The sequence below is a fragment of the Alexandromys fortis genome, unplaced genomic scaffold (assembly GCF_014885135.2).
Source record: "Alexandromys fortis isolate MF-2015 unplaced genomic scaffold, M_Fortis_MF-2015_v1.1 scaffold_149, whole genome shotgun sequence".
Lineage (NCBI taxonomy): Eukaryota > Metazoa > Chordata > Mammalia > Rodentia > Cricetidae > Alexandromys > Alexandromys fortis.
This window is the reverse complement of record NW_026068025.1, coordinates 1,989,032-2,003,359: the sequence shown is the minus strand read 5'-3', so window position 1 is coordinate 2,003,359 and position 14,328 is coordinate 1,989,032. Positions and strand designations below refer to the sequence as shown.

The 14,328-nt window shown below is 47.7% G+C and overlaps 1 protein-coding gene across 1 annotated transcript; it reads left to right on the top strand.

Moving 5' to 3' along the window:
- Nucleotides 1-808: 808 nt before the first annotated feature.
- Tmem11 (transmembrane protein 11) lies at nt 809-14,328 on the top strand. The gene is made up of 3 exons (XM_050163762.1): nt 809-956; nt 3,704-3,984; nt 13,429-14,328. The coding sequence occupies exons 2-3, from the start codon at nt 3,971-3,973 to the stop codon at nt 13,943-13,945; spliced, it is 531 nt and encodes a 176-aa protein (XP_050019719.1). The 5' UTR covers nt 809-956; nt 3,704-3,970; the 3' UTR covers nt 13,946-14,328.

Genomic DNA, 14,328 nt, shown 5'->3' with positions numbered 1-14,328 from the left:
GGCCTCGGGCATTACTGGAGTAGCAGACCATTGTTAGCCGCCATGTGCCAGGAACTGATCCTGAGTCCCCTGGAAGTGCAGTGTCTTTAACCGCTGAGCCATCTCTGCAGGCCCTCATGCCTTATTCTGATCTCTCTTCCTCTCTCTCCACATCCCTAATCTTCTGCCACACTTGCACTGTGCTAGAGTTTGGCACTTGGCGGCAGGGTTGCAGTATTCAATTTAATAACCAGGAACTTGCTAAAAACCACACTGATCCAAGCATAAAAACTGGCTGGGAGGAAAAGGCATTTTGGGTCAAGCACATCTACAGATCCTCAAAAATCTCCGAATTTGCCAGACTGGAAGTGGGGGGGGGGCAGTTGATAGTGCATAAGCAGGGGTAATCTTCAAACTGGGGGCGCACGAGTTCTAGTCTGCAGATAAGAAGAGAGAAACGGAGGAGGTTAAACTGCTCAAGCCATTGTAAAGTGTGAGATACGGGAAACCCAGGCCCCCGGCGGCCCGAGGCCACAGTGAAGGGCAAGAAGGCTGAGGCCAAGGGTTGGGCCTCTAGGGCCGTGAGGGCGGGGTCGCCGCGCGAAGCGCTCTGGGAATAGTAGGCGCTTTCTTTCCGCTCTCCTTCGGTCACTCGCTCTGGGCACCCAAGGACGTCCAGGCGGTGGGCGCAGCAACTCGCACTCCGCGACCGAGAGACTCTTTCCTCAGGCAGAGCCCACCTTTCGCCCTCTTGCGCGCGGCAGTTTGCAGCCGACTTCCGGCGCGCGGTACTGTGGGCATTGTAGTCCTCTCGCAGCCTCCCACTGCGTACGAGCAGCCCACCGAACTACGTTTCCCTTCGGCCTGCGCGCGCCCCGAGCCGCGTCGGCGCCAGCCCCCGACGAGCCGAGAGTCTCCAAGATGGCCGCGTGGGGAAGGAGGCGTCTGGGTCCGGGCGGCGGTGCCTCCCGAGAGAGGTGAGCTGGGCTCGCGACTGCGGGAGGCCGTCGACCTTAGAGTAGACGAAGTTTCTGTGCTACTCGCGACTCCGAATCGTGTGCCTGCTGCGCACGGGGCCCAGTTCGCGGGACCCTGGTGTGGGAGGAGCAGGCCGGCGCCACGGCCGGGGAGCGCGGGGAGCTCGACTAGGAGGGGTGGCGGCTCGCGATAGGCGGTCCGTGAACCGGGGTTGAGCGACTCCCAGGGCCGCGAGGCTGTTCTACGGAGCGGCGTGCAGGCTTTGGGCCACTATCTCGCGCACGTGGCTGTCTGGGCCTGGGCGCCCGACGTGGCGTGGAGGGGCTCCTGGAAGGGGAGGAGGGCAGAGGTTCGCTGGGCTGTGTGCTGCTAGGGGCGTTTGCTGATAGCTGCCGCGTGCCGGGCGCGCCTCCAAGGGCCTGCGCTTGGACGCCTTCGGAGCGGACCGTCATCGCCACTCCTGAGGTTTCTCTGCAAGCGGTTCTGCCCTAAGTCCTTTAAAGTGACCTTTTCTACCTGAGGCGTTTGGGGGCGCTAGGGGTTTGTTTCTTCCCGGTGATTGCCCGAAGATGAGAGCAGTTGGCGTGTTTCATGTTGAACTTGTGGGTTTTTCCTCCTGGGGAGTATTTTTAGCTAATGGGTTACTAGAAACTGTTCAGCCACTAGAAGTTTGGGGAGAAGGGTACTGTATATCGGTGGAACTACTAAACTGCCCAGTTCGTTTTGCAAAAGCCTTCGCATTTTACTGTGAATGTCAGTTGAAAAGTAAACCTGGCTATCTTTTTCTTTTCCGATGAACACTGTTAAACATAAAAGTTCTGTCTCGACTAATCTGCATTGTTCGTTTTGACTGGTGCATCCCATGTTCCTTGCTGTTGCCTACAGAGCTTTCCCATCCCACACGAGTCTTCCTGCTTGGCAGTAGTGATAGCCTTGGTTTTATTCTTGAGTTTGCTTATGAAAAAGAATCTAGTCTGCATTTACCGTTCCTTGGGAAAGCAGTGGCAAGGAGTGGTTTTTCTGACTTTCATTTATTTCTTAGATAAGAACATCAAAAGTGACAAATTTTGTTGTTTTTCGTGTCCTTAAACCTTAAGGAACACTTTCAGGATATTCAATTTCAGCCCCTCAGTAACAGGAAAGAACTTTCCCAGAAGACCCAGTGTCAGATAAAGATACTTTTAGAGTCAAGATCTCTCTGTGTAATTCTAGCTGTCCTGCAACTCATTTTATAGACAAGGTTGGCCTTGAACTCACAGAGCTAAATCTGCCTCTGCCTCCCAAGTGCAGGATTAAAGGTGTGGGTCACCACACCCTACCATACTCTTACTCTGGGATGCAGACTGAAAGGGCCACACATTATGCTGTATAGCCTACCTAAAAAAAATACAGAGAACTTTTTTTCCTTTGACTTGAAGCAAATATTAATTTAACCAGTTTGTCGGCCAGCCACCCATAGTAGGAGTCCAGTCCTTGATTGAGCTTCAACAGCTTTTAAGGGGATTTAAATCAAATGCGGACAGATTTCACTGTTAAACTAGATAGTAGCTGACTCTTCAGAACAACTTCTGTTTAGTTCCTCACCTGAGAACTTGACTAATTGAGGTTGTCTGTATGGGTCCTGTAAGTTCTACCCATGCATGCAGATGTTGTGTGTCTGCCAGGAATGGGGTATCAGATTTTATGATGTGAGAGTTACTACCATCTGTCCTCCTGGTAGGTAATGTGTAGTGACTGGAGGCTTACCCCTTTGTGGGAAGGCCCTTGCCAAAGGACTTATTCTCAGGATCCCATCTCCTTAAGGCCCTCCCTTTCTGAGCAGTGTATGGAAACATAACCCCCTGGCTAGCAAGCTGACTTCTGGGCATACCTCCATTCCTGCTCACTTGGTGGCCTGACTGGGTGGAACAGACCAGAATAATTGTATGCTCAGCACCATAGATTGTGAGGACTGGGTGTATTATTGGCTCTCACGACACAAGTAAACTGTTTATGGCTCCTAAGTCACTTTATTCCATGTCACATTTGGACTGACTCAAATTTCAGCTTCATGTTAAGAATACTTCAGAGCCATGCGGTGGTGGTGGCGCATGCCTTTAATCTAGCACTCAGGAGGCAGAGGCAGGCAGATCTCTGTGAGTTCGAGGCCAGCCTGGTCTACAAGAGCTAGTTACAGGACAGGGTCCAAAACTACAGAGAAACCCTGTCTTGAGAAACAAAAAGAACTTAAGAGTTGCACACACCTTGCTGCCTGCCCTCTGCTAAAACTGAAGGAGCTGCTGAGTGGTTTGTGGCAAGGGCTGGAGTGGGCATTGCTTTGAACAGACGTATTTGCCAGTGGCTGCATACTCGAGCATATGTTGTATTTAATTCCTTGCTTGATGCTGGTTGGCAGCTTAGTGTGCAGTGGCTCTTGCTTTGCCTGCTTCTTAATTGCAGAAACACAGGCTAGTACTAGAGCTGAGTGACAACCATTGCAGCAGTTGAGTAGCTGCTAGCCATACATATATGATGGTTACACTGATGTTAGAATTAAACACAATGAAAAATTTAGCTCTTAAATCACAGGCCATGTTTTGGGTGCCCGGTACTCACTTTGGGATAATGGCTAAGCATAGAGAAAACTTTTCCATCAGCTCAGTAAGTAGCTAGGGACAGTGCTGATCTAGACTGAAATTGGAGGGGGAAAGGAGCAAACTGAGAGCTGCTTATGTGTTGATTTTTCTCTCCACTCCATTAAATCTAGGGAAACAGCAGTATTTGTAATGAAGAACATCAAACTCTGAACTGTAACCTGAATTCTTGTCCAAAATTGAGCATACTGACAGCGAGTACAGCAAACAGATTGCCGTTTGTCCTGCTGGCCTCTTTGAGGCACACTTACCCGTCTAGGAAAGCAGAGCAGGTATTCTGCCACCTGTGTGTCAGCCTGGACCAGCTCTCAGACAGCCCTGCCTATCCTTTCTTGGGCTTCTTGGTGCTGCTCTCGGGGCCCCTCATCCCTGAGATCTCCATGATTGTTGGAATGTGAGTATAGCCCTGCACTCTGAATTCCTTTTTTTTTTTTTTTTTTTGCTGATCTTATGAAGATACTTTATCTGTGTCTGATACAGGACAGCTTGAGATATTCAAGCCTTCTTCTGTTCTGTGCATTTGTTAGGCAGTCAGTAATTACGGTGTTCCCTCCACATCCTTCCCTCCTCCTCTTGGAAGACTATGTCATTTGTGAGGTCCCAGGGGCCATGTAGAGTTAGTGCCTGCTCCACTTAAAAAGCCATGTGAACAGATTGGTTTACATTTCTGGGGTGATAGACCCCCTTTCTGTTCTGATCTTCCCTTTTAGAGCTAGGGGCTCCAGGAATTTGAGGCATTTCATATTTTAAGAGGTTCCCATGCTGGCTCGGGTATATGGCAATTTTCTTTTCTCCTGGTCTGGATGAGGTAAGCAGGCGTGGGTCATACACCAAAGTTTCTTGCTCTATAGCCCCTGCTAGCTCTATTGGCTAGTGAGAGGTGACAGCGCCTATGGTTGAGCCACATGTTCTGCTCACAGATCTGAATGTGTATGTCAATCACTGTGCCATGGTCCAGCCTTTGGGCTGTATTTCTGATGTCCTGGGTTTTATTCAAGCAGTCTGGGTTCTACTTGCCTTGATTTCTGCTTCTGTAGACAAGTCAAGTTCTGCAGGTTCATCTCAGTGGGTCCCACCTCTGAGAAAGGCAGAGTTGATAGTGTCCAAGAGGAGGAAGGGCTGAGGCCGTGCTTGCCTAGCTTGGGTTGGGCATGATTTGTTCTTGAGTGTGTGAAGAGCTGTGGGTGGGGTGGGAAGTGTGATTTAGGAGCCAGCATACACAGAGGGGTGCCAACAGCAACTGTGATGGGCACAGAGTTCCTGGGAAAAGGCAGTGGCCCACAGATTTTCCCCACAGTTCTTCAGATGAAATCTGTGCAGTCTGGCATCTGCTGATCATTGGGGTTAACACTGGTTGCCTGTCAGTGCTTGAAGTGTGCCAGAGGAGTTTAGGTTTTACTTTATTGAGTAATTAATTTACATTTAAATAGTTGCGGGTGTTTTACTACTGCCCTCTTTGATTTTTGCACCCAGCCAGATCATTCAGTGCTTTGGGAGACCAGGGAAATTGACTCAGGATAGCAAAGTGTTTTTTGCCCTTGGGCTTAAATGAGTAAACTTGAGGGACAACAGAGGGAGAGGCTAGGGGAAGTGGAGGGACAGGAGATACTCATATAATAGTATTTGTAAGAACACAAGATTTGTGGGGTTTTGGTTTTGGATGTTTTTGTTTGGTTGGTTTTTCAAGGCAGGGTTTCTCTGTGTAGCCCTGGCCATCCTGGGACTCACTCTGTAGACCAAGTTTACCATCGGGAGTGCTGGGATTAAAAGCGTGCTCCACTGCCAGGCAAGATTTGTTTTAATGGTGTGTGGGTTCCTGGGACGTCCATAAGAAACCATTTGATCTTGAATTTGGAGTTGCAGGTGGTTTTGAGCCACCTCATGTGGGTGTTGGGAACTAGTGTTCTCTGCAAGGGCAGCACTATTGTGACAGTTAAGGGTCTCCTCATCCTACAGTCTTGCTGAGAAGAGGATGGTTCTGTTTCCTTGTTTTATTCACACAAACACTGTGCTATTTGGTGGGGAGAGGGTCTCTCCAGACCCAGAAGAATGCAATCTGACTGTATACTTACTAGGCCCCAGATTCCCAGGCAGGGTTCAGATGGGAACCCACATCTAAACTAGCAACTGGTATTCGTTTAGTTTTTTTTTTTTTCTCTTTTGGTTTTTATTTTTTGTTTTTTAAACAACTGAGGATGTCTTCTTCATCAAGGCATCCCTATCTAACACTCTGTGAGAGTGACAGGTTCCCAAGAATGTTTGTAATGAGGGATAGGAAGAGAAAATCTTGTGACATTTAAGGTATCTAGGACCTAAAAATAGAGTCAGTAGTCAGGTTGCTTTTCTGTTTTGTTTTGCTTTTTTTGAGACAGGGTTTGCTCTGAAAACATGATCACTTTTGCAGTTTCTTATGATACTGCATTCTACCTCCACCCCCAGGTCCAGAAAACCCATTTCTGGCTAACCAGACATGACTTTCTGGGATTGAAAGAATGCAGAAAGAGCCTGGCCGTGGTGGTTGCACACCTTTAATCCCAGCCCTCAGGAGGCAGGGGCAGGTGTATCGAGACCAGCCAAGTCTACAAGAAACCTGTCTTCCAAAAACAAACAAACAAACAAAAAAACCCCTCAAGAATGCAGAAAGATCAAACAATTGACCCAGACTAAGCTATTTCAAAGGGAACCTGACACTTTGCTCCTGTGAGAGGTTTCCCGTGGTCTGGTGACTGAGAAGCTCTTCTGCCTTAGTGTTGGGGACACACATGCCAAGGGGAGAGATGGCTCAGCTAAATTTATGAGCACTGGCTGCTCTTCAGAGGACCTATGTTTAATTCCGGAGGCCGCTTGTTGGTTCATGGCTGCTTAGCCCCAAAATAATCACTGTTGAAATAAGAGCTGCGGGGCTGCGTCCCCAACACCCCGGCCGCTTGGCTAGCTCATGCCCGAAATAACAACACACAAACTGTATTCATTTAAGAACTGCTTGGCCCATGAACTCTAGCCCTTACAGGCTAATTCTCGCACCTGGACTAGCCCATTTCTAATGATGTATGTAAGCACCCCAAGGTGCGCTTACCGGGAAGATTCTAGCCTATGTCCATCGTGGGTCTCAGCTTCATGCGTCTGCCTCAGAGCGCAGAGCGTCTCTGCCCCAGCAGAGCTGTCGGGTCTCTCCGGGAGCAGAGCAGAGTCTGACCTCACTTCCTCTTCTGCCCAGAATTCTATTCTGTTTCCTCCTCCCATCTATCTTTTAACCTATCAGGGCCAAGGAGTTCCTTTATTGCTTAACTAATGAAATCAACAGATTGATATATTGACACTCCCACATCAAATCACACAAAACTCTGTTCTTTTGTGTTTAGGATTCCTTTCCAAGCTTTCTCAGGTTTTATGTGGATTTTAGTCCACCATGTTGGTGTGCCAGTTTGTTGGTGGAGGCTGCTTGTTTGTTCCCAGTTGCTTAGCCCCTGAAATAATCACACAGAAACTGTATTTAAGTCACTGCTTGGCTCATTAGCTCTAGCTTCTTATTGGCTAACTCTTACATATTGATTTAACCCATTTCTATTAATCTGTGTATTGCCATGTAGCTGTGGCTTACTGGCTAAAGTTTTGTCTGGCTCCGGCAGGGCTATGTGGCTTCTCTCTGACCCCATCCTTCTTTTTCCCAGCATTCAGTTTAGTTGTTGTATCCCGTCCCCCTTCTCCACCCCCACTTCTATTCCCTGCACGCAGGCCCAAGACAGTTCATTTTTTGTTGTTGTTGTTTTTTTGTTTTTCGATTTTATTTATTATATATAGTGTTCTGCCTCCGTATATGCCTGCATGCCAGAAGAGGGCACCAGATCTCACCACAGATGGTTGTGATCCACCATGTGGTTGCTGGGAATTGAACTCAGGACTTCTGGAAGAGCAGCCAGTGCTCTTAACCACTGAGCCATCTCTCCAGCCCCCAAGACAGTTTTTTTATTCATTAATGGTAATCACAGCATACAGAGGGAAATCCCATATCACATGGTTTCTGTCCTCCTTAGGTTACTGCACACATGATGTGCCAACATACATGTAGGCAAAATTTTGATACATACAAGATAAAATGTATTCCTATATATGCGTGTTTTTAAAAATCGGTCTTGAAACTGGAGAGATGGCTTAGTGTTTTAAAAACATGTATTCTTACAGAGGACCTGAGTTCAATTCCTAGCACCCACATCAGGCAGCTTACAACTGTTTGTAACTCCAGCTCCAGGGGACAGCACTAACCTCAGATACATGCACATATACAGACTACACACATACACACAAATAAACAATTTTTAAAAATTGGTTTTGGCTCAGTGGTTAAAAGTGATGTCATAGTTGTGATGGCACATACCCCTCATCCCAGTGTTTGGGAGACAGTTACATAATGAGGCCAGGTCTGAACACAAACAAAAGGCAGCTTGACCACTGGCTCTGCTATACATTTTCAGGCCCCAGATACCGTAATTGCCACAATAGTTTTTCTCTCCTGTCCCTCATTACAGACATTTCTTGGGCACCTGCTTCATTCAGGCAAAGCTAGATAGGATGCTTTGATGGGAATGGCTTCAGTTGTTTAAAAAAAAGAAACAAGCACCTGTTGCTAGCCTAGGTGTTACCTTTCCATTTGAACACTGCTTGGGAATCTGGGGTCTAGGAAGTGGAACATCAGGTTGAGTTCTAGGTCTAGAGAGATATCACCCACCACCCCATCCCACCCCCAGGATACAAAATTGTCCTTAGCAGGATTGTGGGATGAGGCCAGTATAACATAGCTAGGAGACCCTGGGAGCTTGCTTCTGTGGCTTTAGGCACAGAACAGATACCAGGGTGGGAGGTTAGCCACTGTTGCTTGCCTTTGCAGTGGGAGTCCCATTGGTATCCGGTCTCTGTGCCAAGGGGTACAGATTGTTGAATTTGTTTTGTTGTGAGGCAGGGTCTCCTGTAACCAGGCTTGCATTGAACTTGGTGTGTAGCAGAGGTTACCCTGGGCTTCCACAAGTACTCTCTCCACCATGCCACATTCCCAGCTTGACTTTAGTTTCTCCTTGGGAAAGGAGTCTTGCTATGTATCCCAGACTGGCTTGGAACTCATAATCGTCTTTTTTTTATTTGTTGGGTTTTTGTTTTGTTTTGAAGCAGGGTTTCTTCTTGTGGCCCTAGCTGTCCTGAAACTCGCTCTGTAGACCATGCCGCCCTCAAACTCAAGAGATCTGCTTGCCTTAGCCTTCTGGATAGCTGGTACTACAATTATGTCCCCACCATGCCCAGTTGAGATTTTTATTTTTAAGAAAAATTTGTTTTCTATTATGAAAGAAGCATGGGCTGGGGAGCTAACTTGGGTGGGTAAGAGTGCTTGTGTTGCAAGCATGAGTACTTGAGTTCAGATTCTTTGCACTCACATAAAAGACTGGGCATGACTGGGCTGGAGAGATTGCTCAGTTCCCAGCAACCACATGGTGGCTCACAACCATCTGTAAAGAGGTCTGGCGCCCTCTTCTGGCCTTCAGGCATACAGACAGAATATTGTATACATAATAGATAAATAAATATTTAAACAAACAAAAAAAAGACTGGGCATGACTGTGTATACCTGTTACCTCAGCATTTGGAGGGGCAAGCAGAGAGAGAGGTAGATTCTCAAGACCTGTTAGCCAGCCTAGTCTCATTGCAAACTTCTTAGTCAAATGTTAGGTGTGGGCTTGTCTGCCCACAGCTCTAGAACTAGAAAGATTAAGCTCACAGCAGGTCCCCGTGGGGGGAAGAGCAAAGCCAAGCCCAGCACAAAAGATGCTGGTGCAGCTAATATGGATACTTCCTTTGTTTCATTCACTTCTCTGACAGAAAAGACAGCACATTTTACTTAAGTTCCACAAGTGCCTGGCAACTCTGGGTATTTGTCCAAAAGAATTGAAAACAGGGCTACAGAAGTGGCTCAACGGTTAAGAGCACTGACTGACTGACTGCTCTTCGAGAGGACCTGGGTTCAATTCCCAAGATCTGACACCCTCACATTTGTGTGTGTGTGTGCGCGCGCGCACGTGCAAAATACCAGTGCACATAAAATAAAAATAAATTTAAAAAAATTGAAAACAGGAAATGGTGTGGGCAAATAGATGGCTCAGCAGGTAGAAGTATTTGCCTGGTGAGAGCTCTATCCCTAGAACCACATAAGGGTAGGAGAGAGCCGATATCTGCGAGTTGTCCTGTGACTTCCCTGCAAGTACACTTGTACAAAACAACGAAGTATTAGCCTGTCTCCAAAAGAAGAAAAACCTACCAAAAAAAAGGCACCGGGGCCGTGGTATTAGGGACTAGTTCAGTGGGTTTGACTTTGGATTTACACCTTATGGAGATTAGTTGTTTAATAATGTAGCTGTAGCTGGGGCGGTGGTGGCGCACTCCTTTAATCCCAGCACTCGGGAGGCAGAGGCAGGCAGATCCCTGTGAGTTCAAGACCAGCCAGTGATACTGTGTTTGCAGCAGCAACAAGAACCCCCCCCCTAAAAAAAACCTTGTACTTAACTGCCTTGCCCCACATAGCCCCTCAAGTGGAGACCTCCTTGCTCCTTGCTTATAAAGCCTCATTTCCTTACTTTTCATGGTTGACAATTGAAGACAGGCTTGAATGACAGAGCTTATTAATTTTGTACCAAGTGACGCATGAGAGGAGCCTGCTGCTTGCACCCCCATTACAGGGTGCTGTACCGTCCTCTGCCTGAGTAGTGGGCAGCCCAGTTAGTTCTTTCTCACTTAGCAAGCACCGGCTCTTGAACAGGTGTTTTTAGACTTGGGAAGATTGGCATTTGAGATTTGACCTTGGGTGGGGGTGAGACAGGGATTACGGAGCCCTCTGCCCAGCCTGCCAGACATTCTCAGGGCACCTGTATCCCAGAGAGTTTTCCTTATAGCTGGCTGCAGTGCCAGCATTTCCAAGTGACTCCTCTCCCTTCCCAACGCTGGTTAACCTGGGCAGACCCATGACCTGAGGTCCTGAGCAAGGTTGCCACCTGCTCCACTGAAGGCTCAGGACAGAGTGACCTCTTACCCAGTGTCAGCAAAGTGCATGGCACAGTATTCTTCCCCCACCCCCTTTCTTTCTGAGAAAAAATTTTGCTGTAGCTTTGGAGCCTGTCCTAGAACTAGCTAGCTCTTGTAGACCAGGCTGGCCTCGAACTCACAGAGGTCCACCTGCCTCTGCCTCCCGAGTGCTGGCTTTAAAGGCGTGTGCCTCCATCACCTGGCGGCCCAGTGTTCTTAATTAAGTTCCAGAGGTTGGACCAGGTGTAGGATCAAGGGTCATTTAGTGAAAAGTGACTCCCTTTCCTTCTCCTGGCCACCCAGTTCCCTCTTAATGATAGCCTTATTCTCAGACCTCCTTGCCTCCTAGATATTCAGGTGCTTTTATGTAAACAGGTGGATAACTAAAATAACACCCTACAGAGGTTGAGGAGATGGTTCTGTGGATAAAGTGCTCGCTCTGCTTGCAGGAGGGGCACCCAGATGAAAACTGGATGTGGCAGCCTGTAACCCCAGCTAGGAAGGGAAGAGGCAAGTGGATCCCTGAAACTACATGAATGATTGGTTTGGGCGTTACCATTTTCTTCCTGGAAAAACGTTTCTAAAGATTCTGTCATACCAAAGGATGCCCAGGACTACTTTTCTTAAATGACTGTTCCTATAGAATTGATGTCTCTGGTAACTCCAGAGACTCCTGCTGGTACTCCTGCTTCCTCTGTTGACTTGCTTTGCTTTTGTTTCATGCTGTATAGTTGGGCCAAGTCTAGAGTGGCTGGGAAAGGGCATTGGTGAGCATGTCTACAGAATCAGCTCAGTACATGAGGATTGGGTGGGTACAGCTATGTCTATAACTGCTGCAAGCTGTGACATTCACAAAACTGCCTGCAGTGAGGACCTGTGAGAATCTTGATCCACTGATTCAGAGCTCTTCACTCGTTGCATTTGCTTCTCGTCATCCCATATTATGGACCACTTGCCTTGTGTTTCCAGACATGTCTGTCTATAATCATGAACATGCTCATTCATCTGCCTTGACAAATAGCAAGAACTGGGCTCTCTCAGCCTGGCCTGGGTAGATTGGGTGCTGGCTAGTCATGCAGAAGGTGCTGGGGACTGGTCAGGCTGAGGTCAGAAGTGTTATCTGCCTAGTGATACGTTTTTAAGACAAGCAATCTGTCAGAGGTGCTGAGTGTGCTTTACTAACACAAATTGTTTCCTTGTATTCAGGCTGGCCATGTGCCTACAGGGTAGAGAAGGCCATGAAACTAAAGTTGGCTGGTATTGTAAGGGCACTGCAATCCCAGCTTGAACCTACATTTTGCCTTGAGTGTTCCACAGGGGAGAGGGCTTGCCTCAGATTCTCTGTGCACAGGAATGTGCCCTATGTCCACTTTGAAAGCGGGCAGGACTTGCGGATGACTTGGATGTAGCTCTGCCTAGAGTCATGGTTTCACAGATGGACATATAAATTGACACTTTGACTTTTATTGGCTTATGGCCATGAGATCACAAAGGGAATCTCTTGACCAGGAGTGCACCTGCTTAAAGAATCTCTTACCCAGACAGGTGATGTTGGTGCACACCTTTAAATCCCTGTACTAGGAAGGCAGAGGCAGGCAGATCTCTGTCTTGTAGGCCAGCATGGTCTATAAGAACTAGTTCCAAGACAGCTATAGTTGTTACACAGAGAAACCTTGTATTTAAAAAACAAAACAAAACAAAAAACCCTACCTGTTGTTTTTTTTTTATGATTTTTTTTTTTAATTTTTTTTTTTTACCTGTTGTTGTTTTTGAGGCAGGGTTTCCCTGTGCAGCTCAAGATGACCTAGACCTCTTATCCTCCTGACTCAGGCTCCTGAGTGTTGGTTTTGCAAGCTTGTGCCACCTTGTCTGGTCTCGACTCTTTGACCCCTTCCTCAAGCTTACTTATTGGCTAAAAGTGTCTGAAAATAAGTGTGTCTTGTGAACAAACTGCAGGCATCCTGCTCACCTTCCTCCCCTTGGAATGTGCTCTAAATGGAGACATCCCACAGAAGACCTTAATGGGGAAATACTGCTCTCCAGTTGGGATCTTCAGCACCCTGGGAGGTATCAGGCAGCACGCAGCATAGCATGCCGGCGGACAGGCTGCTTTGGCCATGTCCCATGCTGTGACTTCTTTTTATTTTTGTGGTGATAGGTGAGGCCAGGGGCCCTGTGCAGACTAGGCAAGCTCTGCCTCTGAGCCATCTCCATTCCCCATGCTGAGGCTTCTAGTTCCACCCCAGAGAATAGCTTTCTCCCTGGGCTCAACTGACTAGGGGCATATGATTTAATTAATCCTTACCTGAGCCCAGTTTAATTACAGTCACTGTTTTGGGGTAAAGCATTTGTATTGCCTGAATCCAAGCCAGTGCTCTTTTTTTTTTTTTTTTTATTAAGGGGTGCTGGTCTGGGTATGGGGTTTCCCCACCCGGTACAGGGAGTACAGTCTGAGGGGGAGGTATTTTCGAGACAAAGTCTTGTAACAGTGTAGTTTTGGCTGTGTGGAACTCATTGTGTTGACCAGACTGGCTTTGAACTCAGATCTGCCTACCTCTGCCTCACAAGTATTGGGATCAAAAAACCATGCCAGGCCACCTTTGTGACCTTTTTGTTTCACTATTTCTTTCAGGGGGGAAGAAAATTGCTGTCTTGTGGGTTGGGTTCTGAAGCAAATGAACCCGTAAGTGGGCTATCCTTGAGGCTGAGGCAAACACTTGTCCAGATAAGCTAGACTGTTGAACCTAACCTCCTTGTCTTTTTCCCTCCACTAAAGGGTTAGCCTGTCAGCCACAGACTGCTACATAGTGCATGAAATCTACAGTGGGGAGAATGCCCAGGACCAGTTTGAGTATGAGCTGGAGCAGGCGCTGGAAGCCCAGTACAAGTACATTGTGATAGAGCCCACTCGAATTGGAGATGAGACAGCACGTTGGATCACTGTGGGCAATTGCCTACACAAGACGGCCGTGTTGGCTGGCACTGCCTGCCTCTTCACCCCATTGGCACTGCCCCTGGATTACTCCCACTACATCTCCCTGCCCGCTGGTGTGCTGAGCCTGACCTGCTGTACCCTCTATGGGATCTCCTGGCAGTTTGACCCTTGCTGCAAGTACCAGGTGGAGTATGATGCCTATAAACTGTCCCGCCTGCCTCTGCATACGCTCACCTCCTCCACACCAGTGGTGCTGGTTCGGAAGGACGACCTGCACAGAAAGAGATTGCACAACACAATAGCACTGGCTGCCCTGGTGTACTGTGTAAAGAAGATTTATGAGCTCTACGCTGTATGACTGCAGGAGAGTGGGACTCGAAGCAGAACCACAGGGCTCACAGGACTCAGATCCCTTCAGCAACACCTTGGGTTTTCTCCGTGAGGCAACAGCACCTGGGAAAGTGTTTGGTTTAATACTTGTTATTTTTAAACAAAAATAACAGATCATGGGTATGCCAAGGGTTTGTTTATTCAGCTCATTACAATAAGATGTCTATTTCCATAACCCAGGAGTGGGTCCCAGACTGTGGAAGTCTGACTGGGCAGTGGAATATGGATGGAGCCAACGCAACTTACTGAGGGGTGTGAACTTGCTGTGGGGGTGTCTTAAGTATATTGTTTAACTATACCATTCAGAAGCCAACCGGAAGCTATTGACCATTAAAATTATGAGAATTTCAA